Below are 27,036 nucleotides of genomic sequence, written 5' to 3' on the forward strand. Positions count from 1 at the left end.
TTTGTTTGTGTTTAATTTTTGATAGTTTGATTAATATGTGTCTAGGCGTTTTTTTCCATGGATTTATCCTGTATGGGACTCTCTGTGCCTCCTGGACTTGATTATTTCCTTTCCCATATTAGGGAAGTTTTCAACTATAATCTCTTCAAATATTTCCTAGTCACTTTCTTTTTCTCTTCTTCTTCTGGGACCCCTATAATTCGAATGTTGGTGCGTTTAATGTTGTCCCAGGCGATTGTAATTTTTATGTTATGTGTATTTTTACCACAATAAAAATAAAAAATACGATTAACGGAGAAGGGAAAAACGAGGGGCATGATGGAATGCTTTGTAAATAAACAAGGGAGGATTCACACGCTAAACCTATTTATTGATGGATCCTCTTAGTCCATTGCTGAGATAAAAGGGGAAGCGAAAGAGTGGGAGTATTTGTTGAGCCCCCCAGTACATGCCATGCCCTGTAGGGGGCGCCATTCACGCACTACATCCTTGGATCCTTGGGGCTCCAAGTTGCCAGCTTTCCAGAAGGTAGGGGAGGATCCCAGACCCGCATCTCCAGAGGACGGCTGAAATGGAGCCTGACTACCCAGACCCTCCAACCTGTTTCCATGTGCCTCTACATTCCTCCTGGGCCCAGTGTCCCCAGACTGTCTGTCTCTGAAATACATTATGCAAATCCCAGCTAGCCCAGTATCCATAGAAACCAAAATCTCCCATCTTCCTCGGCCTGTTCCCCAGCGAAAGAAACCCACCCAAGAGACACCCATAAAAGAGGACTGACAGCGCCCATAGGAGCACTTCCCCTGTGCTGAGGAATCAGGCTTTCACAGCCAGTGATCCATCTTGCTCAGTCCACCAGTCGTGGCTGGGGAAGGAATGGGTGACACAGGCGCATGTGAGAAGATGCAGTTTCTTTTTGAAAACTGAAGTGACCTGCTTCAGTCCTCACCACGAACAATCAACAGTCATCTTCTGCCCAGTCCAACAGCTCTGCCGCCACAGAGATCATATGCACAGTGCATGCGAGTCAATATTTGATATCATTTTATTTTATTATTTTTGGCTGCACAGCATGTGGGATCTTAGTTCCCCAACCAGGGATCCAACCTGTGCCCCCTGCATTGGAAGCGTGGAGTCTTAACCACTGGACTGCCAGGGAAGTCCACTGACATCATCTTTAACCTCCCACAAACAAGCACATGAGCCATCTGTGGAACATGACAGTACAATTTTATTGTGCATGATTGATTACTAATCTTAGGAACAAAGTTTCAAGACCTGCTGCTCTCTGGAATAACTTTTCTATCCTTCACACATTACGACTCATTCGTTTTCTTTTTCTCCAGACTCAAACATGAGGCAAGCCTTCTGGTACCACTTGCAGGGTCTTGGATACTGGTCGACAGCAGCACCCTAAATCAGCAGCCCCTACTGCGTGCAGGATCCCAGCCTTCGCTAGGGACACAAATTATGAATCACAGGACATTAGAACTGGAAAAGACCTTGAAAAAATCATGCCTGCATCTTCGTTTCCCCGTTTATAGAAGAGAAGTCGAATGGCTTTATCTGAAGTCACAGAGCTATGGAGTAGCAGAGCCAGGGGAAACAACGGTAAACTATCAATGGCAAAGTATATGCCAGACCCTATCCTAAGTGCTTTACACATTTGCTCACTTAATCTCATAACCACCTTATGGAGTAGGTTATTATCTCCATTAATCTTAAGATATTATCTCCATCCTTTCACATGATGAAACTAAGGCACTGAGAAGTTAAATAACTCTCCCAAGGTGACACAGTGGCTGAGGCAGAGTTTGAATCCAGGTTGCCCATCCTATAGCCCAGCCTCTTAACCACTAGCTATGTAGGTCACTGGACACCTTGGTGAGGATTGAGATTTTAAAAACATATGTTGAGGTCTCAAGTGTAAGTTTTGTCTTCCAATGTCAGGAGCAACTAAATTCCACTTTGTTTTTCCCTGTTTTAAAAGCCTAGGGTGAAATAAACAATGAAAAGGTGAATCCACCAGTGAAATGACTGCATGAAAACATCCATAACAAACCTCCCCCTGGAGGGGAGGAAATTATTTGAATAACATCCTTTATTTTGAGTGTTCTCCTCTTGTTGGGTTGCTTAGAGATACAGATCTAGAGTATCTGCTTTTAAATTACAGTGTATTGGGGGAACCAGAATATACTCATAAAACAAGAGTATTGCTGTACATAAAATCTCTGTGGAAGGATTTTTTTAATGGTAATGACTGCCCATAAGGAAGGGAGCTGAGTGTTTGGGCAGAAGTGGGAGACTGTTCTAGAACCTTTTGTACCTTTGGATTTTACAGCCACATAAATGGATGATCTAATCAAACAACACACACAAATTAGAGACAAACTGTCTTTCTGTGTGTGTTGCATGTCTATACATATAAATCCTAGTCTTCTCGGTCATCACAACATAACCATTTTCCCATGTTACTGAAATTTGTCATAAACATAAGTTTTGTGTATACATTCTTGTTAAAAGTCTCAAGAAATCTGAGCGCTCCCAGTATTGGATAACTTACATTTCTCAGGTTCCTTTGGGATTTTTCATTAACATGATTCGTAAGGTCAACATTCAAAACCTCCCATTTTCAGAAGAATTAGCCAACAGGTATTACATCTATACTATGTTTAGGATATACCACATGGCATTTGTACACCAAAATCCCCACAACAGCCTGAGGTAGGTATCCTAATCCTCATTTAGATGAGGGAGCAGAGGCTCAAAAGGCTCAGGTAGCTCATGAATCATTAAGTCAACCTCCAGTCTTGATGTCACATTGAGCAGGAGAGTGAAATGGGGGCTAGTGAGAGAGGGAGGCGGCAGTAGGAGGGCTCAAGGGAAGAAGGAACGGGCTCTTGGACTAGGGCTCCTTGTCAGCAGGACAAATGCCCAAGCCGGAGCCAAAATCCAGAATCTGGAGTCTCTGAGCTTAAGGGCAGTGTCAAAGGTAAGAGATCTAGGATACACAAGCAACGAAAGGAAAAATAAACTGGACATCATCAAAATTAAAATTTTTGTGTTTCAAAGGACATCTTCCAGCAAGTGAAAAGACAACCCACAGAGTGGCAGAAAATTTCTGCAAATCATGTATGTGATAAGGGACTTGTATCTAGAATGTATATAAAGAAGTCTTGCAACTCAATAGTAAGAAGACAAAAAACTCAGTTAAAAATGGGCAAAGGATCTGAAGTCAGTTCTCCTAAGAAGATAAACAAATGGGAGAATAAGCACATGAAAAGAGGCTTGATACCATTAAGCATCAGGGAAATCCAAGAAAAAACTACAGTGAGATACCACTTCACACCCACTGTGTTAAAATACAGACAATAACAAGTGTTGATGAGGATATAGAGCAATTGGAACCCCCATACCCTGCTGGTAAGACTATAAAATGGTGCAGCCACACTGGAAAGTCCCTGGCAATCCCTCAGAAGGTTAAACAGAGTTACCATATGATCCAGCAAGTCTACACCTAGATACATATCCAAGAGGATGAAAAACCTATGTCCACACAAAATCTTGTACTCAGTACACAGTAGTGTTATTCATAACGGCAAAAAGTGGAAACAATCGAAATGTTGCCACCAACTGAAGAATAAATAAAATGCAGAATATCCATACAATAGATTATCCAATAATAAAAACAAAAAAAGTAGAATACAAGGTGAATGAACTTTTGTTTACAACAACACTGAAAGGAAAATGTCAAAAGACAAAGTGGGCTTTAGCTCAAATATCGTTTTTCATTTTGGTAAAAAGGGCCCTAGGCTATGCAAATTATCCTCTAAGAAAACCTCTTCCAACACCTAAGGTGGAAAGGAAAAACATTTTTTATAAGTTTATTACAACTAACAAAATAATTTCAGGTCAAGATTATTATGTAGAAATTATATTTGATGGGCTAGATAAATACTTTATGGTAGAAAGTGCACACAGGACTCAGATGTGTTGGCTGCAAAGTGCCTTGACCTTGGCTGAGTCTGAGAGCCTTTAGCAGGGCCCTGCTCAGCTCACACCTGTTTGCCTCACCCCCTCGCCCACGCCTACTCTTTCTTCACTCAGTGGCATCTCCTACCACGTCCCTCCCCATGGCCGCCAATGATGTACACATCCCATTTATAACCAATTTTTAGTTTTGAATCATCATTTCTGCTTAAAATGTCCATTTCTGTGAACCAGGGGACACAAGCAGGAGAAAGTCTGTGAGCCCTTGGTCAGGAAAGCACTCCATTAGAACACTGCTCCAGTGGGAAAACATTTCCTTTTACAGTACTGTCCCAGGACACGGTGAATTGACAATTAAAAACTCTCTGCGGGCAGGTATGAGGAAGGAAAGGTGGAGGTAGGAGTCTGTAGGCATGGCAGAGGGAGAAGAAGTCAGGATGAGAATGCAAAAGCCAGGAGAACAAGGACGAGGAGCAGGCTGAGGTCAGCAAAGACACGAGTCCTGGAGCTCCCCCCCTCCTTGTACTTCCCCCGGACCGCGTCCCCTTCCTTCCTTCCTAACTGAAAGGGTCCCTCTTTCCCTCCCTTCTGTACCTTTGTGAGAAGAATCAGAGGAAGATGCTCCACACAATTACAGAAGGGCCCCACTTTCCAGGTCTACAATCTCATGGCAGATGAGGAAAGTGAGGCCCACAGAGGGAACAAGTCTAAACCATGGTTTTTAAATTGTGTGTTTTTAAGTGCTCTGGAACCTCTGTTCACAGGAAATCATCCAAGAAGTGTAAATCAATAAATCAGAGCCGAGCTGATGGGCAGCCTTGCCCCCAACCTCACCCTGAAGGGCCCCAGGGAGGCCCCTGGAGCAGTTTTAAATACTGGTATAAAGTGACAGACAAGCCTAGCCATGGGTCCTCCCCAAAGCCAAGGCAATGGTCCTGTATTAACTATATTTTCTTCTTTTCTGTAATCTTGACACTTCGGCATCTGGGGCTTCTCCGGCTAGCCAATTCCTAGATACAGCAAACAACTCCCCTATGAGCACGCCTTTCAAATGCAGCCAACCTTCTACATGCAGAGCTATACCCCCCAACCACCTCCTGTATCAGGCTCTCACAGGGCTCCTCCACTCCAGGCCAATATCCCCCTGTCCTAATCATCCCTAGGGGCAGCCCCTGTGCCCTAGCACCGGTCAAAAGTATTCCAACTTGCCAATCATAAACCCACTTACCCTGCCTGGCCTGTTCCTTCCCTTGAAAAGCACAATAAGTCTCCCACCCAAGCTTTCCCCTCACGCCCCCTGCCTCCTAAGGACCCTGGTGCTTCCCAAACCCCACCCCACCCCCACCATGGCAGGACTCTCCTCCTGGAGACTGTGAGTAACAAACTCTTCTCAACAGCAGTCCTCTTCCAGTCTGCTGGCCTCACCACTCTTGGAAAATGATGAAACTTACATTTTTAAACAGACCCATTCTTAGAAGCAAACATTATCCCCAGCAATCTTAGAATGTGAATCAGAAAATTCACGTCCAGAGGATGCCACAACTTTGGAAAAAGCCTAATCAGGGAGGTGCCTCCTGGATAACTTTCAAAGGTAGGTAGAGAAGGGACCAAAAATGAGGGAGGAGGTACATGGCCTGGAGCCACAGAAAAGGACACGATGGCCAGTAGGAAGATCCTGGCAAGAAGGCGGGAGGCAGAGAGGTACCAAGGCAAGTGTGCCTTTGGGAAGAGACAGAAAGAAAACGGGACCGGGGCGCGAGACCCGGCGGCATCAGGCAGGGCAGGCTTCAGCCATCCAGCTCCTCCTTGACGGTGATGCGCAGGGGGCAGATGCGCAGCGGCTCGGGGGGCCCGTCCCCCCGCGAGCCGCCCAGGTAGAAGTAGGGCCGTACCTCCCCGAAGCGGGCGTGGAAGGTGTACAGGTGGCAGTGGCGCTCCGCGTCGTAGAAGGACAGCTCACCCTCCTCGCACTCCAACTCCACGCGCAGGCGGCGCGGGATGGCGGGGACCAGGGGCGATGTGGCAGGGTCCGAGGTCACGCAGTGGTCGCCGTCCACGCCCTGTGTGCGGCACACGTACCAGAAGCCCGAGCGCGTGTCGTGGTAGCAGCTGTGCGAGTGGCCCTCGGCGCCCGCGTCCTGGCGCGTCCGCACCACGCCCACGCGCCAGCTCGGCAGTGCCCCCAGGTCCACCTCCCAGGCATGTGAGCCCTGCGACAAGACGCAGGAGCCCAGCAGGCAGGGTGCCGATGAGAAGCGCTCCGGATTCTCTACCTGGACCCGGTAGCCGTGGTTGGTGACACTGGTGAGGTCGTCTGACACGGACAGCCAGCCAGCCGCAGTGTTGGGATCAAAGCTGAAAGGCACTGGGTGGGCAGTGGGAAGAGAGTGGGTGAAATCAGCAAACCTTACAGCCCGCCCTGCTGTCAGGCCAGCCTGATGCCTCCAGTCCCCCTAAACTGACAGACTGTGTCCCATTGGGCCCAGTGCATGGAGGCGGCTGCCCTGGGCTGAGGGGTGGTGTTATGGGTTGAAATGTGCCCTGCAAAAGAGCTGTGTTCAAATCTTAACCCCCAGTATCTCAGGAGGTGACCTTATTTGAGAATGGGGTTGTTGCAGATATAAGTATTTAAGATGAGATCAGACTGGAGTAGAGGGGGCCTTTAATCCAATATGAATGTTGTCCTTATAAAAGAGGAGAAGAGACATAGACACATAATGGGGAAAAGCCCTGTGATATTGGAGGCACAGGTCAAAGTGCTGCAGCCACCAGCCAAGGTCTGACAGCAAATACCAAAGGTAGGAAGCGGCAGAGAAGGATCCTCCCCTACAGGTTTCAGAGGGAGCACGGCCCTGCTGACACCTTGGCTTTGGACTTCAAGCCTCCAGAAGAATAAATTTCTGCCATTTTAAAGCGTCTAGTCTTTGTCCCTTGTTCGGACAGCCACAGGAAGCCAATGAAGGCAGGGATCCTGACCCTGACACAATGCCTGTGACATCTAACAAAAGCACGTAACGTGCCCCTGGGTTACTGACATTTCTCCCTGTAAAATCACGTTCAGACTGCTACTCCAAAAGTATCAAGAGACTGGGTGGCTTAAACAACAGAACTATATTTCTCACAGTTCTGGAGGCTGGAATTCAGAGACCAGGGTACCAGCATGCTCAGTTGCTGGTGAGGGCCCTCTTTGGTTTATAGATGGCTACCTTCTTGCTGTGTCCTCACACGGGGGAGGGAGAGAGAGAGAGGAAGCCAACTCTCTTGTGTCTCTTCTTAAAAGGGCACTAACCCCATCATAGGGCCCCACCCTCATGACCTCTTCTAACCCTAATCACCTCCCAAAGGCCCTGCTTGCAAATTCCATCACATGGAGGTTAGGGCTTCAACATATGAATTTGGAGGGCGGGGGGGACATATAAACATTCAGTCCACAGCACATGATATAGTGACTCATGTGGGCTGGAATCACCTTGGAGAGGCACCCCTGAACTGAGGAACTCTTTCATTATATTATATATACAATATGTTTCAGAATAGAAAGGGAAGTCAGTTGCTCTTTCTGAAGAGGTGGCCAAGAGTCAGGACCCAAAAAGGTAGGGTTCGGCCAGGAGGGGTTTGAGCAGTGGGGCAAGAAGGGGAGCAGGGCACGGGGGCTTGAATGAAAGAGGCTGGAGAAGGGACCAGTGGGGGGAGGAGGAGGAGGGGTGGGAAGCTGAAAGGAGTGAGTTCAGCTGGCTCTCTGCCTTGCATGACCTCCCCACTCTTACACCCGCCTGGGCCCCTCTCACCAGATTCAACACACACGAGCATCTTCCTCCAGACTCGGTACTGCAGGGAGTCCAGGTACTTGCAAACATCGATGAGCATACCAGGCTGGACAGGCTCCGGCTCCATCGTGCAGAAGAGGCTGGGAAAGGAAAATTGGGCCTGGTGTGCTGGGCCAGGGCCATGCATCCTGGGGCCTAACTGGGTCAGCTGGAAATAGGATCCCTTGCCTCAGGCCTAGACTCCCTGGCCATCTTACTCAATACAAGAGGAACCAACTGGGCAGCTCACACCCCTTCAGGACTCAGTACTTGAGCCCATCCTGCCCCCACTGGGATAAATATAAATAGGAGGTTCTCAGACATGCATGTGGGCAGAAATCACACGTACACATCAGCTCGCAGGGTATATGAGTTGGAAGGCACCTTAAGGGTCCTCTAGTCCCACATTTTGAAGGTGTCACTGGCCTTTGCTTCAACACCTCCAGTGACAGGGAACTCACTACTGCCCAAAGCACTTTCTTCCATCTTTGTACAGCTCTGATGGGGACACAGTTCTTCCGTATTCATCCCTGTGAACTCTACAACCATCAACACAAACCAGCATGTCCCGAGGCTCTCAGAGGCAGGGGGCCGGCCCCCAGAGAACTACAGTCCCCGTGCACGATGGCACTCTCTCCCCACACAGGGAATGGTCACGTTGCACACTCAGGAAAACAACACTGCACCAGTGCAAATCGGAAGTGGGTGCCTTGAAAGAGGGCTCTCCACCTGGTCAGTCCCCCTGCTCCCTCCGTATTGCACCCAGCCAGCCTCATTACATGTCTGGCCCTGGAGCCATGGGAGTCTGCACCCCTGGTATTTCTGCTGACTCCTCCCCTCCCCTCTACCAGCCTTGGCAACTTACCGGCGTTTTCGGCTCTTGTGTTTCTGAAAAAGAAAAAAACAGAGACGCAGAGAAAACATGAGTTTCTGACCTCAAAAGGAGCCATACGTCCCATGTTCATGGATCAGAAGACTTAATACTGTTAAGATGGCAATACCCCCCCAAACTGATCTACAGATTCAATGCAATTCCTAGCAAAATACAGCTGGCTTCTTTGCAGAAACTGATAAGCTGATACTACAAATGATATGAAATTCAAGGAACTCAGAATAGCCAAAACAATCTTGGAAAAGAAGGACAAAGTTGGTGGCTCACACTTTCTGGTTTCAAAACTTATTAAAAGTTACTACTCGGCTATAAAAAAAGAATAAAATTTTGGCATTTGCAAGAACAATATTATGCTAAGTGAAATAAGTCAGGGAAAGACAAATACTGTATGTTACTACTTATATGTGGGATATAAAAAAAATTAAACAAACAGATGAATATAATAAAACAGAAACAGACTCACAGATATAGAGAACAAGCTAGTGGTTATCAGTAGGGAAGGGGAAGAGGGGAGGGGCAAGATAAGGAGAGGGGATGAAGAGACACAAACTCCTATGTACAAAATAAACAGGCTACAAGGATATATTTACAGCACAGGGAATATAGCCAATATTTTATAATAACTTTAAATGGAATATAAATCTATAAAAATTTTGAATCACTATGCTGAACACCTGAAACTAATATTGTATATCAACTATACCTCAATTAAAAAAAAAACCTCATTAGAAGAACACTAAACAAGATGGTGTGGTACTAACATAAGGACATATAGATCAATGGACGCTGAAAGTCTAGAAATAAACTCTCATATTTACTGTCGGCTGGTTATCAACAAGGGTGCCAAGACCATTCAATGAGAAAAGAAAGGTCTTTAACAAATGGTGCTGGGACAATTGGGTATCCACATGCAAAAGGCTGGATTCCCACCTTGTACCATATACAAAAATTAACTCAAAATGGATCAGACTTAAATGCAGAGACAAGACTATAAAACTCATGACCTTGGATCAGGCTATGGTTTCTTAGATATGACACCAAAAGCGCAAACAGCAAAAGAAAACAGATAAATAGGACTTCAGCAAAATGGAAAACTTTTGTGCTTCAAAGGATGTCATCAAGAAAGTGAAAAGATAACTTACAGAATGGCAACTTTCCATAAATCTAGAGAAGCCGCACATAAAAAATTATTTAAAAAGCACTCCACTGTATCAAGAAGGAGTCAAGAGAGAAGAAACAAAAAATGAGAGAGGAAGAATAAGTGCAAGAGAGGAAGGGAGAGGGAGGAGGAGGGAAGGAGAGAGGCAGAGAGGAGTGGAGAGGCCCTCAAGGTCTTGATTAAAAGCTCCTACGAAAAAAAAAAAGCTCCTACGCCTCCTGACACAAGCCAAGCACCTCATCTGGAAGCTCCTCCAACCTGGGGTCCAGAAGCTACAGGAAGGCTGGGTTGGCCAGGGCTGCTGGCCTCAGGCTCCCCGCTGGCCCCTGAACGTCTGGTCCCTGTCACTGACTCTGGACGTTGAGCTCCTCACCATGAGAAAGGAAACGTCATCCTCCTTCATCTCCAACTGCAGCCGCTCAATCTCATGGGCCAGGGCCTCCGTGTCTTCCGCCAGCCGTTTCATCTTCTCCTCGGCCAGAAGCTGCTTCTGCCTGGCCTCCTCGGCCATGGCATCCAGGATGGCCTGCTCCTCCACTCTCAAGAACTCTCGAAGCTTGTCAAACTCCTGCCGGATTCGCCCTTCCAGCCAGGAAGCCTCCACCTGCAGCAGAGGGCGGGAGGGGGCCTCAGCCATCACCGAGCCCGGTGGCTCCCAGATGTTTAGCAAAGGAACTCCATTTTTCAGGAGAAATCACATGCAAAACCTCGAAAGACAAAATATACATGCAGCTTTCTTAGCACGAATTTATAAGTTTAAAATAAGTCAAACAGCCTAATGAGGTTGTTTTGATACATGAAAAATAAAATCACTGCTTATAGATGACAACTGTAGTCCTAAAAATTCCTCAGCAATACTCTGTACCTGTATAGGTTGTGCAATAGTGAGGGAAGCCCTGAATCACAGAAGTGAACTGTTGCAAACAGCAAAGATTTAAAAAAATTATTTGCCTTCCAGGGAGTTCCCTGGATGTCCAGTGGTTAAGACTCTGTACTTCCACTGCAGGGGGCAGGGGTTCAATCCCTGGTCAGGGAACTAAGATCCTGCCTGCAGCACCGCATGGCCAAAATAAGTAAATAAATAAAATAAAATCCAATGTCTAATCGTTTAAAACAAATTATTTGCCTTCCAATATTAGGACCTCAAATTTGATAGAGAGGCTTACCAAAAAAATAGTAGGAAGTTTTAATTTTAAAACTGGATCATTAATAATATGCACACCCCTAATCATAGCTATGAAAACCATTGAAAATAAGTTAAAACAAAACCATAAATATACTCAAAGAAAAAGCAGAGACCTGTTTCTCATCTTGGAATGAGAAAGACCTTCCTTATCATGATATGAAATTGAGAAGCCTCAAAGGAAGAATGAGATAATTGGATACATATAAAAATAAGAAGTTTTACATGGCAAGAGACTAGTAATGCATTTAAATACATAAGTACAATTCCATGACAAATTTTGGAAAAACAACTCGAGTTGTGTGCTCTAGCAATGGCAGGTTAGTAACCCACATCTTTGAACTGAAAATTCAATATATGTTTATGGCTCTGATAATACGATGACAAAATGATTCATTGAAAAAGGGAGAATGACCAAAAAAAGGGGGGAAATGATTTTTTTTTTTTTTTTTGCGGTACGCGGGCCTCTCACCGTTGTGGCCTCTCCCGTTGCGGAGCACAGGCTCCAGACGCGCAGGCTCAGCGGCCATGGCTCATGAGCCCAGCCGCTCCGCGGCATGTGGGATCTTCCCGGACCGGGGCAGGAACCCGTGTCCCCTGCATCGGCAGGCGGACTCTCAACCACTGCGCCACCAGGGAAGCCCAGGAAATGATTTTTTGAAAAAGGACGAACTAGGAAAAACACTTCCAACCTATATGGTAGATTCTTCTTCTTCATAATGTTCTTATGAACGTGCAAGGAGAAAAGAATGTGAACTTCACAGAAGAAATGCAAATGGCTGTTATACTTGTGAAAGGATGTACACACTTATTAATAAACAAAGAAATGCATATGAGGAGAGATGGCGCTGTTGAAATATCAGGTAAAAAGACTGATAACGTATAGAGGGAAAGAGTGAAATCTGGGATGATTCTTATCACACCAGAAGATAAAAAACAGAGTAGACAGGAAAAACCAGCCAGTGTAAATTCAGCTCCAGCCACTCCCATGCTGGCAGTGGCAGCCCCTCAATAAAGAGGTAAACACAAAACTCTCATTTTTCATCCACCTGGATTGACTGACTTTAGAGGAAAAGCATTAATGAAGCTGGAATCCTGGACTTTTCACACCTGACCACCTGAGAATTCCACAGTGCCTGGGATGGACAGACAGCAGCTGTCACTTGGACACATGGACTGTGCCATGGGTGCCATGGAAACCACTGGACAGTTTTAAGCAGAGGAGTGACACAATCGATCTATTTTTAGAAAAGATCAGCCCACTCCAGGGAGTGTGGACTGCAGGATAAGAGTGGAAGTACGGGGCCCGGGTAGGAGGCCAGGGAAAAAAACAATGGGGACCTGGACCAGGATGGTGGCAGTGCAGCACGACTGTCAACGGACGGATGCATTCTGGAGACCATGGACCTGGGGAGTGACAATGAGGGTGCCGCTGGCTTGAGCGGCTGGGCAAGTGGTGCAGCGTGGCACGTGCTGTCAGCCTGAAACCACAGGCCAGGTGGTGCAGGGGGCTGTTGAAGCTGCTCCATGGCTGCTGGCATGGTGTTTAAAGAGGCCACACAGCCCCAACCGGCGTCCGAGGGCAAGGCTGTGCGAGGCCATCAGGGCTGGCAAAGGCCGACCCTGTGGGCAGCAGCATGGCCAGGGCTGGCCCACTTGCACCTCTCCCTGCAGCAACCCCGGGTGTCCCCGTCGCCCCGTTCAGCCCCAGCGTCACTCACCTGATTGTGCTTGGCGATGGCCTCGTAGGAGCGCCGCATGGCCCAGAAGGCCTTGGCTTTCTCCCGCAGCGCGTGTTCCATGTTCCTGCACTTGGCCTGCCGTGAGGGGCGAGAAGGAGGCAAGGAGGCAGGTTAGGGCGGAGGCCGGGCAGGGATGCAGCACGCCACATCACAGCGGGAGTTGCACATCACCGTGGGTACCACTCGACCACATTTACTGAAGCCGGTCCGGCCACGTGCTGTGGGACACAGCTGGAAAAGCACAGCCCTGACCTTGAACTGGATGGGGTACAGCATAAAGGGCCTCAGATAGCCTCTAACCCAGCCCCTTCGTTTATACCTGATACAGATGGAGAGACAGGGTGAGGAGGTAAAGGGACCTGTTCCCTCCCACCCTGGTCACGGGACAGCACAGAAGGCATCCCGCTTGGCCTAAAGCTGGTGCAGGCTGGGCCATGAACCTGAGCTGTGGGCCCGACAGTAAAGACAATGTGCTCACAGGCTCCCTTGGTGACTTTCTGAACTGGACTGGTCTGCAGTCACGAACGAATAGGCCTGATAGTGGGGATGACCCAGTTCTTCCCACAGGGCCTTATCTAAACTGCAGTCTTCCCTTGGTATCCATAGGGGACTGGTTCCAGGATCCCTAAGGATACTGAAATCCAAGGATGTTCAAGTCCCTTATATAAAAATGGTGTCGTATTTGTATAAAACGCTATGTAAGTAGTTGCCAGAGTGGCAAATTCAAGTTGTGTTTTTTGGAATTTTCTGGATTTTCCCCCCCGAATATCTCTGATCTCCCATTGGTTGAATCCACAGATGTGGAACCTGCAACTACAGAGGGGCTACTGTACACGTCTCCCCGCATCCCTGCCTTATCCTGATAGTCTAGTAGTGCTTGGATCGTGTGAAAGACTTTAATCAGCAGATTCAAATACTTCTTGCTTAGTTTTTGTTTTATAAATTTAACCTCTGCTCTGATCTCCCTGGGCTCCTAGAGGAACCACTGCTGGTTTTAGGTTGGATTCTGACCTTTTGTATCCCAGGCCTAGCATTTTCTCTCCATCTTTATCCTTTTCCCTCTACATTCTGAAAAAGCCTCACAAGTTTTCTCTTTGGAAAAGTAACAATTCTAACAACAATAATTATAAATGACTACCATTTATTGAGCATTTACTATGTGCCAGGGACTTTGCTAATTACTTTACACATTACGTCACTCAATCCTCACATTACTCCTATTAGTAATTTTATCAGTCCGCTTTTACCGATGAAAAAACTGAAGCACAGAAAGGGAAGTGACTAGCCCAAGGGCACACGGCTAGTTCATGGCAGAGCAAGGATGAGAACCTAAACAGTGGTGGCAGGCAGCCTCTAAGATCGTTCCCAGTGATCCCTCCTGTGAGATAAGAAAGTTTGTTGTTTTAAGATGCCAAATTTGGGACTAATTTGTTACGAGTGATAAATACAGATTTGTCCTCAAAAGCCTCATCCCCACCTGGGCCTGATGTAGATGGCGAGATTCTGGACTTCAAGCTGATGCTGTAATGGGACAAGATGCTTGGGAATCTTGGGAGGGGGTGAACATACTCTGCATGTGGGAGGGACATCCATCATTGGAGCCAGAGCACAGATTGAAGGAGACAGCCTCTAAAATGGCCCCAATGATCCCACCTCCCTGTACTCATGCCCTGGTGGAATCCCCTCCCTGTGGGCTGGATCTAGTGACTTGTTTCTAACCAACAGAATATGGCAAAAGTGATGGGACATGAACTGAGGTGACAAAAAGCCGGCACACACCCCTTTCTTGCCCTCGCGTGCTTGCTCCCTCGCATGGAAGTGATCCACCCTCTGGAGCAGCCCATGGGGCTAGGAACTGAGGGTATCCAACCAACAGCCGCAAGGACCCGAATCCTGCCACCAACCACACAAGTGAGCCTGAGTGGGGATCCTGGCTTTCTTGGGCCTTCAGATGAGACTGTAGCCCCGATCAACACTGCAGTATCATGAGACCCTGAGGCAGAAACAACCAGCCAGGTCATGCCAGGTTCCTGACCTACAGAAACCATGACATAATAGACATTTTTGTTTTAAGCCACTATGACTGGGGTAATTTGTTACACAGCACTAGATAACTAGCCCATCTGTCCTGCTCCACAGTCCATTCTTTTAACCACTCTTCTACAGAAAATAAACAATGATTTCTTTTTCTGCAGCTTTTGTTTTCTATTCATTCTAGTCATGTTTATGTTCCTCTTGACAATATTTAACAGATTTTAAAAAAATACTGTATTCCGCAGTATATCACCTCTAAGGTGTGTCTCGTCAACAGCAAAATAACATTAGCATAAGCGTCCCACAAAACCACTGAAATATCATCCCAATGTGTCATTTTGTGGGACGAGATGTTTTGTTGCAAAGTTATGTAATAGGGTCCCCAAAGACAATTCCACGATTTGCCAAAGAAGTGTGAATGACAGGAGTGAAGCAAGTCACATTACCCAGGGGCGTGCTGGCCCCAAACAACACGGCCCAACCTTCTGCCCTTCAACCTTCAGTCCGGGATTTACGGGGTAATTAAGATGGGAGGGGGGTGACAGTCCCTTGTCCTTCCCAAACTTTTCAATCACTTGGAGAGTTTTGCTTTAATTCAGCAAATCCCAACCCTAAATAAAATGTGCCCTTCTCTGAGAGGCTAGCTGGTGAGACGCACCAATGATTATATTACCACCAGCAAGCAGTTATTATTGAGCACGTACTATGCACAAGGCACTAAATTAGGTACTTTACAAACATCATTCTATTGAATTCTTACATTTCTGCAAGGTAGGCGCTATATTGCTAATATACAGAAGAGACAAGAAGGCCCAGGAAAGTTAAGTAAATTGCCAAAATTACCATGATCTGTCTGCAGAACTGACCAAGAATAAAGGCCACAGTCTTAACCACAAGACTACCCACGCTATTTCATTCAGGGAGCTACTACTATGTTGTCTAGTTGTCTTTTGTTTTTCCAAAAGTGTCACCTGATTTCTAAATCTGTTGACATCAAACATGTCAATTTCTTTAGTTCTGGAGAATAAAAGCTTACAGTTCTGGCCATACTTTGCCCAATTCCTTAAACAACCTAGCATGTGAATGAAATTTTTCTCCCATAAATGTCAAATTAAACAACGCATCTTTAAAACTTATGGAAAATCAAAAACTGGAAATGACCCAAATGTCCATCAGCAAGAGATGGGTGAGTAAATTATGGTATATTCATACAATGGAAAGCTACTTAGCAGTAAAAAAAGGAGCGAACTACTGACACATATAACATAGGTGAATCAAAAATTGTATGTATATACTACTTGGAGGAGAGTACATACAGCATCATTCCATTTATGTGAAGTTCAAATCAGGCAACACTAATCCAAGGTGATAAATCAGAAAATGGTTGCCTCTTGGTGGAAGACTGACTGGGAAGAAGGAGGGACCCCTCCAGGGTGATGGAGATGTTCTCTACTTCGTTTGCAGTGGCAGGTATAGGGTGTGTGTAATAGAACTCATCCAACTGAACACTTAAGATCTATGCATCTAACTGTATATAAGTTATACCTCAAATTTTTAAAAGCCTATAAAATGAAAACTTTAGAAGTTTTAACTTTTTCTTATAACTTACCAAGAGCTTAATGAGAGGAAATTCCTTCCTTTTCACTCCTAATTTTTTTTTTTTTTTGGCCCTGCTGGGCAGCTTGCGGGATCTTAGTTCCCCTACCAGGGATGGAACCCTGACCCACAGCAGTGAAAGCGCCGAGTCCTAACCCCTGGACTGCCAGGGAATTAATTCCCTTTTCTCTCCAATTTAATGAGTTACTTTGTACCTTTCAATCTCCTTTGTTGTTGTCACCAATTTATTTTCTTTGCATACGAGCTAAACGTGCCATCTCTTAAATAATTATAAATTGAACACCCCTGTAACCACCACCCAGAACATGTCCCTTCTGAACCTTAATCCCTTTTTTCTGTCAGAGGAAACTCCTAATTTCTATGGTACTTCCTTGCTTTTCTTTAGAGTTATATCCGCTATGTATGATCCCTAACCTAAATAATACACTTTAGTTTTGCCTGGTTTTGAGCTTTATATTAATGGAATAAAACTACATATATTCTTTTGTGTCTTGCTTCCTCTACGTAACATAAAGTTTGTAGGATTCAAATACATAATTGTATGTAAGTTTACCCGTTCATCGTTGCATTGTAATTTATTTCATGAATACACCACAATCAGGTATCCATTCTGTTGTCAATGGATAGCTGGGTCATTTACAACTTCGAGTAATACAAATAGGATGAACATTCTTGTATAGGTCTCCTAGGGCACAGGTACACTGGTTCTTCTACAAAATATTTCCTGGGGGTAGAATTGCTGGGCCACTGGTACGTGTATCTTCAACTTTCGTAGATAAACGCTAAACGTTTTTCCAAAGCAGGTGTACCAATTTATACCACATGAGCAATGTGAATGAAAAATGTTTATTAACCATTTGGATCTTTATTTTTAAATACCTGTTATTAAAATCTTTGACCCTTTTTCTATTGAGTTGCCTGCCATTTTCCTACTGGCATGTAAGAATTTATTATAAATACACAGTGTATATCTTTTATGGGTTAAATGCATAACTAGTATCTCCTATTGTACCACTTATATTTCTTAATTTCAGTGTGATCCAATGTATCAGTGTTTTCCTCTGGAATTAGTGCTCGTTGGTTTTAAGAAATACCTCCCTACTCTGAGGTCATAAAGGTAATCTCCTATATTATTTAAAGTTATAGCTTTCCTTTCACATTTGGGTCTAATGTGGATACCTGAAGTTTACTTTGTGAATGGTGTGACCCAGTAGCTTGTTTGCTCCAAAAGCATTATTTAAGAATAAACTGGAAACTAATACAACATTGTAAATCAATTATATCTCAATAATTTTTTTTTTAATTTAAAAAAGAATACTACCATTCCCCTACTGGTCTGAAGGCCACCTCTGTCATACATCACACACAGATCTGTTTCTAGGTTCCCCAGTCTGTTTCCCTGGCCATCTGTTTATCCTTGTGCCAGTAACACAATCTTAACTTCTACAGCTACAACATAAACTGACATCTAATAAATATTTCCTAAGAATGCGTTGGCAATTCTGGGCCCTTTGAGCTTGCATGTAAATTTTAAAATCAGCTTGTCAAATTCCACAAAATGATCATGTTGGGATTTTGATTGGGATAGAATTGACTCTACAGATCAGTTTGAGAATAACTGACATCTTTAAATACTGTCTTCTAATCTATGAATATGGTATACCTTCCCACTTAGTCTTCTTTGATGTCCCTCAACAAAGTTTTCTATTTTTCCCTGCCAGAGTTCTGCACACTTCTCGTTACATTTATTCCCAGATATCTGATTTTTTAAAAATATTATTGTAAATGGTTTTCTAAATTTTCTACTTGCTACTGATATAAAGACAACTGTTAATCTTTATTTTACAAACCAGCATTCTGTCTAAACTCATTTACATATTTATAATTTATCTATAGCACCTTTTTATTTTCTATGCAACAGAAATTTCTATGCAGATTCAATCATATTATCTGCATATAATGCCAGTGTTGTTTCCCTCTTTCCAAACCTTATGCCTTTATTCCTGACTTTATTTGCTAGGCTCTCCAATACAAACTTGGATAAAATTGGTCATAATAGGCATTCCTGCCTTCCTCTTGTTCTCAGTAAGAAAACTCTAAGTGTTTCACCATTAAATATGATATTTGCTATAAGTTTTTTGGTATTCTTAAGCAGTTTAATAAAGTTCCTTCTATTCCTAGTTTGCTAATTTTTTTTTCAATCACAAAAGGATACTGAATTTAAGCAAATGCAATATTTTCATTTAATGACTTCATCATATTTAAGTGGCCCAGAACTGGATTTTGTTTTCTTATCCAGACAGCTTTTGTCATTTAACTGGAGTACTTAACATAATTACCAACATAATTGCATTTAAGTCCACCTTCTCGTTCTGTGCTATCTGTCCTGCGTGCTCGATACGTCTTTTTCTTCTCTTCCTTGTCTTTTTTTAGATTGTAGATTTTTTTATTCCACTTTTTTCCCCTATATACATTTAGTGGTTAACCTACAAAATACTACAGGGAGAAAGTGCGATTCCAAATGAATCTAAACAATACACTTTTCATGTTTGCTTCTGATATTCTGATTTTAACACTAAACACACTTGGATCACAAATGGACCCACCATTCAGGGACCCGCATGTAGTCCAAGGAGTGCCTGAAATGACAGAGACTAGTGGGGGCTCTGGTGCAAAGGCTGATCAGGACCAATAAGGGTCATCACTGCCCTGTGTGGAGCTAAGTGGCCCATGACACATCTGGAACATCACCCAGGGCTCAAGTCCAGCAAGAGCTCTGATTTTGGCTTCAATTATAACATTCAAGATGACTTAAATTATAAATACACACAAAATAGGAAGTTTCTATTTACACTAAAGGATTCAGAATGTGATTATATAGTCTACAAGGTGTTTTTAAAAATTACAATTTGATACCTTAAGCAGCAAATTTCAACAGCATATTTAATATCCTAAGGATTTTACAATATTGTTTTACCCAAAATATCCATTAACACAGGTGCTGTGTGATATAAAAGAAAAGGGGAAGGGTGCCAGTAAGAGAATATTATTTCCTGTCACAGCACCCTTTCAAGTACTTATCAAAGTGCTAGAGCCAGGGTTGTCCAGCACAAGCCAGGTTCTCTGTCCTCTGAGGCCCTACATATACTGCTGCTTCTGACCGATTCCCACCTGCTTCACCCAGCTATCCCAACGTGGCCTTGAAAACTAGGCTCAGGCCCTCTTCATTTCCTCCAGAAAGCCACCTTGGCCTCCCCAGTAGAGTTTAGTTGCCTCTCTGTGGACACCTCTGCCACTGAACTTCCTATTCAGCATCACCACTTCACTTTCCTGTAAAGGCTGCAGGCTTCCTGGGGGCAGGTCCTCTTGCCTGGTCCTCTCACCGAGCACAGTAGTGCTCCATAAACTGCAGACGGAATGAAGGCTTGCTCTGAAAAGGTAGAGATTGTTTCAACCACTGCACATCTTCAGGTCTCAGCACAAACTAGATGCTCAACTAACCACTTGCCTAGTTGACAAGTACACTCGGTGTTGACGTTCTCTCCACTACACCCCATGGCCTCCTGGATCGAGAGCTCGGAGGCCTGATCTGTACCTTGTCCTTTTCACTGACCACTGGTGAGAACTTTGGCAAAAGCTCTTTCTCGGGCAGTCAGGCTCCAACCCTGAAAGATAAAGGCAAGAAAGTGCCCATGGTCTCTCAAATGCCACCATAAAAATGAAGAATGCAGTTTTCTCTGTACATATGCTCACCTAGCCCATCACCAGGATGTCCTGGCATCTGTCTCCAGGTAGTGTCATTTTTCCTATGTATTTCAAACATTTGTTTTTCAGGCAGATTGAAATAGCAGCTAAGAGCTCTGGCACTTGGCCACCCAGGTTCAAATCCCAGCTCCTCCACTTAGTAGCGGGTGATCTTGAGCACGTTCCTTAACTTCTCGGCGCCTCAGTTTCCTTATCCGGATAGGAGGGATGAGAACACTACCGAGCTCAGAGGATGGCTGTGAGGATCCACGTTCAGTACTTATAAGAGTGCACCAGGCATGTGTTAGCTCGTTACTACTGAGTGTCACTTGGTCCCAGGTAACTTAACTCTCCTCCTGGTTTATTTTCCGGGTTTCTTAAATGGACTGCAGAGATGCATCTGGGACAACCTGATCTCATTCAGATGCCCTTCTTCTCCAACTCCAATCCAGGCTCCCATTCTTCCTTTCCCTTGGTGGTCAGTCCTCCTTAAGAAGCAGGTGTCTACCATGGCAACTAGAGCTAGGCCCCCTAACTCAGGAGCCTCAATGGGCGGTGCTCAGTAAGACCCCATCCTGCCCCTGGTCACAGGCCTTGCCAGGAGGCAATTAAACATCCTCCAGTACAACTTGGATCTGGGAAGGCCTGGTCCATAAGGAGAGATCCAGGATGAGGCTGAGCAGTTGGGAAAAGGGGGAAGGATTGGAAGGGGAAGACTTAAGAGGTGCCTGGAATAAACCTCAATTAGGCTTGGCTAGACTGATTCTAAGACGGTAACCCCAGAAGGGGAAGAGGCTGGGTCTGGGGCAGGAAGAAGCTGGAGGGCAGAGAATGGCCGTCATATCAGTCCAGTGAGATGGAGAAGAAAGGGGTCTAGACAAGGAAGTTCTGAGGCCTGGGACCTGGTGGAGGTTCAGGGCTGGTTTGCTCTGAAGATGCAAGCCGGGCCAAACGTCAGACTGGGAGTCAGGAGACCTGCGTTCTAATCCTAGAGGTACCGCTTTCACTGCCCGTGACTGACCATTGATTGGTGTGATTAGTATTCGATCATGCCCACCTGACTCCAAGAAGGCAGGGGCTTGAACCACCCTGTCCTTTTCTGCACACACTGTGCCCGGCACAGAGCAGGCACTCACTCCACACCTGTCGGCCCACTGACGATGGTTCTCATCCACACAAGCCTCTAAGGACCCACAACACAGAGGCAGCTGCCCTCACGGCTCCGGAACAGAGGGCCAGCAGGGACCAGAGAAGCTTCTATCAAAGTCCATGACCAGGGCCCCCCTGGTGGCGCTGTGGTTGAGAGTCCGCCTGCCGATGCAGGGGACGCGGGTTCGTGTCCCGGTCCGGGAAGATCCCACATGCCGCGGAGCTGCTGGGCCCTTGAGCCATGGCCGCTGAGCCTGCGGGTCCGGAGCCTGCGCTCCGCAACGGGAGCGGCCACGACAGTGAGAGGCTCGTGTACCGCAAAAAAAAAAAAAGTCCATGACCAGAGTAAGAGCAGAGCAAGGCTCCAGGTGAACTGTACAGTAAACGCTCTAACTCTGGACAAGTTGCTTAACCTCTGTAAGACTCAGTGTCATTGCCTGTAAAATGGGGAGAACAGTACCCACCTGTAGCAAGCTGAATAGCAGCCCCTCCAAAGATGTCCACATCCTAATCCCCAGAACCTGGGAACGTGTTACCTTACACGGCAAAAGGGATTCCGTAGATGTGATTAAAATATGGATTTTAAGATGGGGAGATTATCCTGGATTGTCTGCAGGGGCCCCCTGTAATCACAAGGGTCCTTACGATAGGGTGGCAGGGGGGTTAGAGAAGACAATGGGACAACAGAAGTTGGAATGATGCACTTCAGAGATGAAGGAAGGGGCCTCCAAAAGCTGGACAAGGTAATGAAATAAATCCTCTCCTAGCCTCCAAAAGGCATGGAGCCAACACCTTGATGTAGGGACTTCTGACCTCCAGAGCCGTAAGCTAATAAATCTGTGCTGTGTTAAACCACAAAGTTTGTGGCAATTTATTACAACAGCGAGAGGAAACTAATACACAACCTCATAGGGTTTTTGTGAGGATTAAGCGTGTTGACAAGTAAACACTTAAGAGCACATGGTACCTAGTTTAGTGGTCAAAAAGTGTTGGCTGCTATGATTATTTTTGCTGGAGTCCCTCATACGGTTGCCGAAGTAATCTTTCGAATGTACACATCTCATCGCAAAGCCCCTATGGAACAGCTTTCAGGGCTCCCCATCAGCCCCTTCTCACCTGTCCAGCCTTCCCACACTGTCCCCACCACCACCGCCTATCCACACATGCGGAACGGCAACTTGTCTATTTGCTGGCTGACGTCCCCACGCTACAGTGCGAGCTCCATGGGCCAGGGGCTCTGGCTTACTGACCTCTGCAGCCTCAGCACCCAGGATAGGTCCTGGTGCACAACTATCTAACGCATGAGTGATGCCACCCAGCACCAGGCTGAGCACACTCCTCAGATCTTTCCCGACTGGACTCCTCACCCCCTCAGACATAGCCCTGAGTGCCCACTGGTCTGTCAGCATCATTCCTCTGTTTAAAACCCTCCAACTGCTCCCTACAGCCTTTAGAACAACGGCCAAGACTGGGACCTCCTGGCTCCTTCTGCATCTCCATCCTCATTCTCTCAGTGCCTGGAAAGTCACTGCTTCTGGACCCTTACACATGCTGCTGCCTCTGCCTGAAATACCCTCCCTGACCCCCCTTCACCTGGCTAATACTTCCTAACCCCTCAGTCTCTGCTTGAAGCTCCCTGAAGGTAGGAATTACTGTTTAGCTCGTGTCCTGCGGTATCCCCAGGGCCTAGCAGTACAAGGCATCTGCTGAATAAACAGAAAGGTGTCATTAGACCATATGCACTTCGGGGCACCTGGCTCACTGATCTTGAATCCTGGCTTAGCTCAGCCCTGGGTTCTGCCTTAGTGCTCTTGGCCTTGACCCCTGCCCATCTTCCTGATCTATACTTCTGGCGGTCCCACAGTGATTCGTCATGACTCAATCCATGGTGGCCCCCTACCTCAACCCCAGCCCCCAGAATGCCCAGCACTTACTTCAGCTATCCCAAATCAGGACCTGGCACTTCTACCAAGGGAAATGAATGAGAAAAAGCACTGCTGTGGACCACTGTGACAGCAGTTACAGGCTTATCCCATTGCCGAGCTACTGTAGGGTTCAAACAAGCATACTGATGACATTCCCCTTCACTTGAACTTTGTCAAAATGTGTATGGAACTGTCAACTTTTGATATTTCTTAAGAAAAGCATTAAAGCAAACAAACTAAAACAGTGTCTGGAGACAGGCATTCTTATAGTGCCTCCTTTTCAATACACTCAGCTTCAGCCTAGCAGAGCTGGGTTCTCCAAACTGTGGGTCTGACCTATGTATTAGTAGGTTTTAGTTGGTGATGAAATAAATTAATATTTTACACCCTGTGCAGTTTTTAAAATAAAACGACAGAAAATACCTGAGTACAATAGACATTTTCACAGAACTTTTGTTTCAGCTGATACAGACACCATACATGCATGTGGCAGTTCTGGGTCTCAATGGAAAAAACATGTCTTACCATGTGCTAGCTGAGGTCAAAAAAATCTGAAAACCCCTGAGATGGCTAATCTTATTTCCTGATCATTCTTCCTTCCTCTGCCAAAAACTTCTCCATGTTAGTTTGCCCTAAAATTGTTCCTTACCTTATTTATAGCCACTGGAACTCTAGGGGGATGCTGAGAGTGATCCAGAAGGGAACAGCTGGCCAGGGCCAGAGGCCTCCCCACAGCTACACAATACAGGGCTCCAGCCCGGGAAGGAGGGGAAAGATGTGCTAAGATCTAAAAGGCTCCACATCTTTGGCCAGGTCTTGGGGTCCTGCACCTCCACTCTGAGTGTGCCAAGTTCCAGGGTTGTGGGCTTACCCACACCTGTGCTTCTAAAAGGGGCATGGGCCACACACCTGTGGTAGAAAGGGTGCATGGCCTCAGCCCTTCAGAGGTGGTGGGGCAGGGGAGCTGTCTTGAGAACATCCTGTAACCCCAGTTCTCACACTTCCTGTTGACATTCTCTCTCCTTCCATCTCAGGCCCCTGGGCCGGCCTTGATGAAGAAGGCAGCCTCTGTATGTTACCAGCGGCAGGGAGTGGGGGTCCCGAGGAGGCACCAGCAAGCTGGCAGGGGGAAGAGGGGCGGGACCGGGCACACCAGCTCTGGCAGGCTGGAGTGCAGGAGCAGCGGGGTCAGGGTGCTGGGTTCCAGTCCACGTGCGCGCTCGGCCACCTCCAGCACGCGGCCGCGCTTACCCGAAAGTCGTGGGCAGTGTCCTTCACCGGCTGCACGCGGTGCCCCTGGTGCCGGGGGTCGGTCTGGCACGAGCAGCACAGCAGCTCCTTGTCGTCGAGACAGAAGAGGTTGAACTGGCCGCGGTGCAGGCGGCAGAGGCGCGGAGAACGGTGGCCGGTCCAGCGCGCGCCCTCGGCCTCCTCGCGCAGCAGCTTCTCCACGAGGTTATTGAGGGTGTGGTTGGTGCGCAGGTCGGCGGGGGCCGCGCGGTCCTTGCACACCGGGCAGGTGGGTGCCACCTGCACCTCCCAGCAGCGGGTCACGCACCCGCGGCAGAAGTTGTGGCCGCAGCGCAGAGTCACGGCGTCACGGAAGGGGTCGTAGCAGACGGCGCAGAGCAGCTCCTCCTTGAAGGAGCGGGAAGGCCCGGGGGACAAGGCGGGCCCCGCTTCCATCGCCCCGGATCCCGGATCCCTCGCCCGCAACTTTCGCTCCAGCCCCTCCCATCCGCCGCGCGGCTCCCGCGACCCCGCGGAGGCCGGCGGTCAGCCCCTTCCACTCGGAGCACTGAGCGACAGCGGTGCCGGCCAATCGCGCTGGGCGCGCTCGGGAGGCTCCGCCCCAGTTCCGGTCGGCTCGGGAAACCCCGGAAGAGCGAGGTGGGTCCCGTATGCTCCGCAATCCCGGTCAGTCCTAGGCGAGCCAGTATAGCCGGGAAGAAACACCCCAGCAGTGTTCTAGGGCCTCCGTGCCACTGCAACGTACTTCCGATTTCAAATGGGAAATGAAGTCTAGGAGCCCCTTCCTTAAGCGGTCCCCGGAAATCTCAGGCCCGTGAGGTGGGAGAAGCCAGAGCTCCTTACTTCGTGGTTCCGAAGTGAAGTCTGATCTTAACGGCGTCGTTAGCTTTTTCACCGCTTAAGAGTTTGCAGTGCCCTTTCAAAGATCTGTGCCCGCTCTTGCATTAGTTGCTTACTTATTTTGGGCAGTCTTGTGCCTGCCCCCTGGGGTAAGGCGGGAACAAATGAGAGAAAGGGGCAGTGGAAGACCGCTGAGAAGATCCGATTCTTGTCCCGTGGTTGGATAGGCGGGCAAGTCACCATCTTTCCAAAATCTATTTCCTCGTGAGTGAAACAGAGATCAAGGACGTCTGCAAAGTTAGCTGTGGGAACTGAAATCCAGGCTAAATTCCTGCCAGGTACAGCAGGCCTGAGTCTCTTCAACCTGTGTCACGTTGATCACTTTACAACGTTCAGATGTGGGATTCCTTTCCCCTGGAACACTTTCATTTCCGGCTTCCGTTGGAAGACAAGTCTCCACAGGTCTCATGTTTCTGTATGCCACCCAGAGACACTGCCTTTTTTGTACTGTCTTTTCAAGGACGTTTCTATGATGAACAGCCTCAGAAGGCAGAGATAATGTCTCCCTCCAGACAAAGATCTGGCGCTCTTACTCTTCATTATAAAAGATTTGGGTTCCCTAAGCTTCCTCCTGTGGCCCACATCATGTAGGCTTTTGGGAATTAAGGCTCAGGAAACTGGCCCAGATGACTATAATCTGACTATTGCCATTGCTGTTAGTAATAAACTGTCCGTTGACTCAAGAGTTTCATCTACCAGCGTTCCTGAAACTGTGGCATGCTAACATGTGTTGACTAGAAAAAAAAAAAAAAAAAGCACAACTTAAAAGTTGAGAATTACGTCTTATTTGGCGGACAAAACAGAGGACTTAAGCCCTGAGGGACTGCTTGCTCCAAAGAGGTAGGAGAGGATCCAGGATACACAGTTTTTGCAACAAAGACCAGGTAGTCGGAACTTGAAAAGATTACTGTTAATTAAAGAAAACCAGATATCTCAAGTTAGGGAATTCAGCACTTTTCTATGTATGGGAAGATGCAAGAGTCTGGGCTCACTAATTGATGTGCACCTTGGCTATCTGAGGTCAGTATCCTGTGCTTTCTCATCCTGAGTCTCTTCGGGGTGCATCACTGGGGGGGAGGGGGGCAGTGGCTGCAGCAGTTGACTGCTAGGTCGGGGTAGCGTTAATGTGATGGCTTGATGGCTGCAACATCCTTTGTTTACTGATAAGGCAGGCAGCATTTTTTCCATTGATACTTGTTAGCTTGCAAGTAGGCTAAAATCTAGACAATTTCCTTCCAAACTTTTACTCAGAATAGGCCTTTCCCCACAATGCCACGCCAATGGATGCCACTAAGTGTTATTGCTTTCTGGAGTGTTTCTTATACATGATCAGTGGTCCTCCTGCAGTTACCGGAGGAGCTTTCTAAATAAAAGCACAGATTCTTGAGTCCAGATTCTTTGATCTACTTGCCTCTTTGGGAGGAAAGGCCCAGGAATCTGCGTTTTTCACACGCTCTCCAGGTGATTCTCAGGTACAGTAAAGTTTGAGGCCCATCGTGCTAGGTCTACTCACCCAGCACGTAGGTCTCCAGTTAGGCTTACTGGTTCAAAAATTAACCTTCGAGACAATATCTGAAAAGGCCACAAGATGGGGCTAATAACCCCATGTGCCAGGCACCTCCCTGGAAAATCTTGTCTCTTCTA

The 27,036-nt window shown here is 46.7% G+C and overlaps 2 protein-coding genes across 3 annotated transcripts in view; one reads left to right on the plus strand and one right to left on the minus strand.

Moving 5' to 3' along the window:
• Nucleotides 1-1,211: 1,211 nt before the first annotated feature.
• TRIM35 (tripartite motif containing 35) lies at nt 1,212-25,041 on the minus strand. 2 transcript variants are annotated; one of them, XM_032634860.1, is made up of 7 exons: nt 24,493-24,954; nt 12,752-12,847; nt 10,221-10,451; nt 8,662-8,684; nt 7,779-7,897; nt 6,264-6,355; nt 5,345-6,050 (listed from the first exon to the last, which is right to left on the minus strand). In XM_032634860.1, the coding sequence occupies exons 1-7, from the start codon at nt 24,925-24,927 to the stop codon at nt 5,778-5,780; spliced, it is 1,269 nt and encodes a 422-aa protein (XP_032490751.1). In that variant the 5' UTR covers nt 24,928-24,954; the 3' UTR covers nt 5,345-5,777. The 2 variants fall into 2 exon arrangements, with proteins under 2 accessions (XP_032490750.1, XP_032490751.1); XM_032634859.1 differs by having other exon boundaries at nt 1,212-6,355; nt 24,493-25,041.
• A 1,232-nt stretch (nt 25,042-26,273) lies between these two features.
• Nucleotides 26,274-27,036, plus strand: part of PTK2B (protein tyrosine kinase 2 beta) — a 139,127-nt gene continuing 138,364 nt past the window's right edge. Inside the window, exon 1 of the mRNA XM_032634857.1 lies at nt 26,274-26,412. The gene's annotated coding sequence lies outside the window, so the exon portion shown is untranslated. The remainder of the gene's footprint in view (nt 26,413-27,036) is intronic.

The sequence above is a fragment of the Phocoena sinus genome, chromosome 6 (genome assembly GCF_008692025.1).
Source record: "Phocoena sinus isolate mPhoSin1 chromosome 6, mPhoSin1.pri, whole genome shotgun sequence".
In the NCBI taxonomy this organism is placed as follows: Eukaryota; Metazoa; Chordata; class Mammalia; order Artiodactyla; family Phocoenidae; genus Phocoena; species Phocoena sinus.

Excerpts from the sequence above, each read along its gene's own strand:
- TRIM35 (XM_032634859.1), bottom strand. The coding sequence starts at position 24,927 with ATGGAAGCGGGGCCCGCCTTGTCCCCCGGGCCTTCCCGCTCCTTCAAG. Across the intron at positions 8,685-10,220 it reads ATGACGTTTCCTTTCTCATG|AAACACAAGAGCCGAAAACG; the intron begins GTGAGGAGCTCA and ends TTTCTTTTTCAG. Across the intron at positions 6,356-7,778 it reads GCTCGTGTGTGTTGAATCTG|TGCCTTTCAGCTTTGATCCC; the intron begins GTGAGAGGGGCC and ends CTGCCCACCCAG.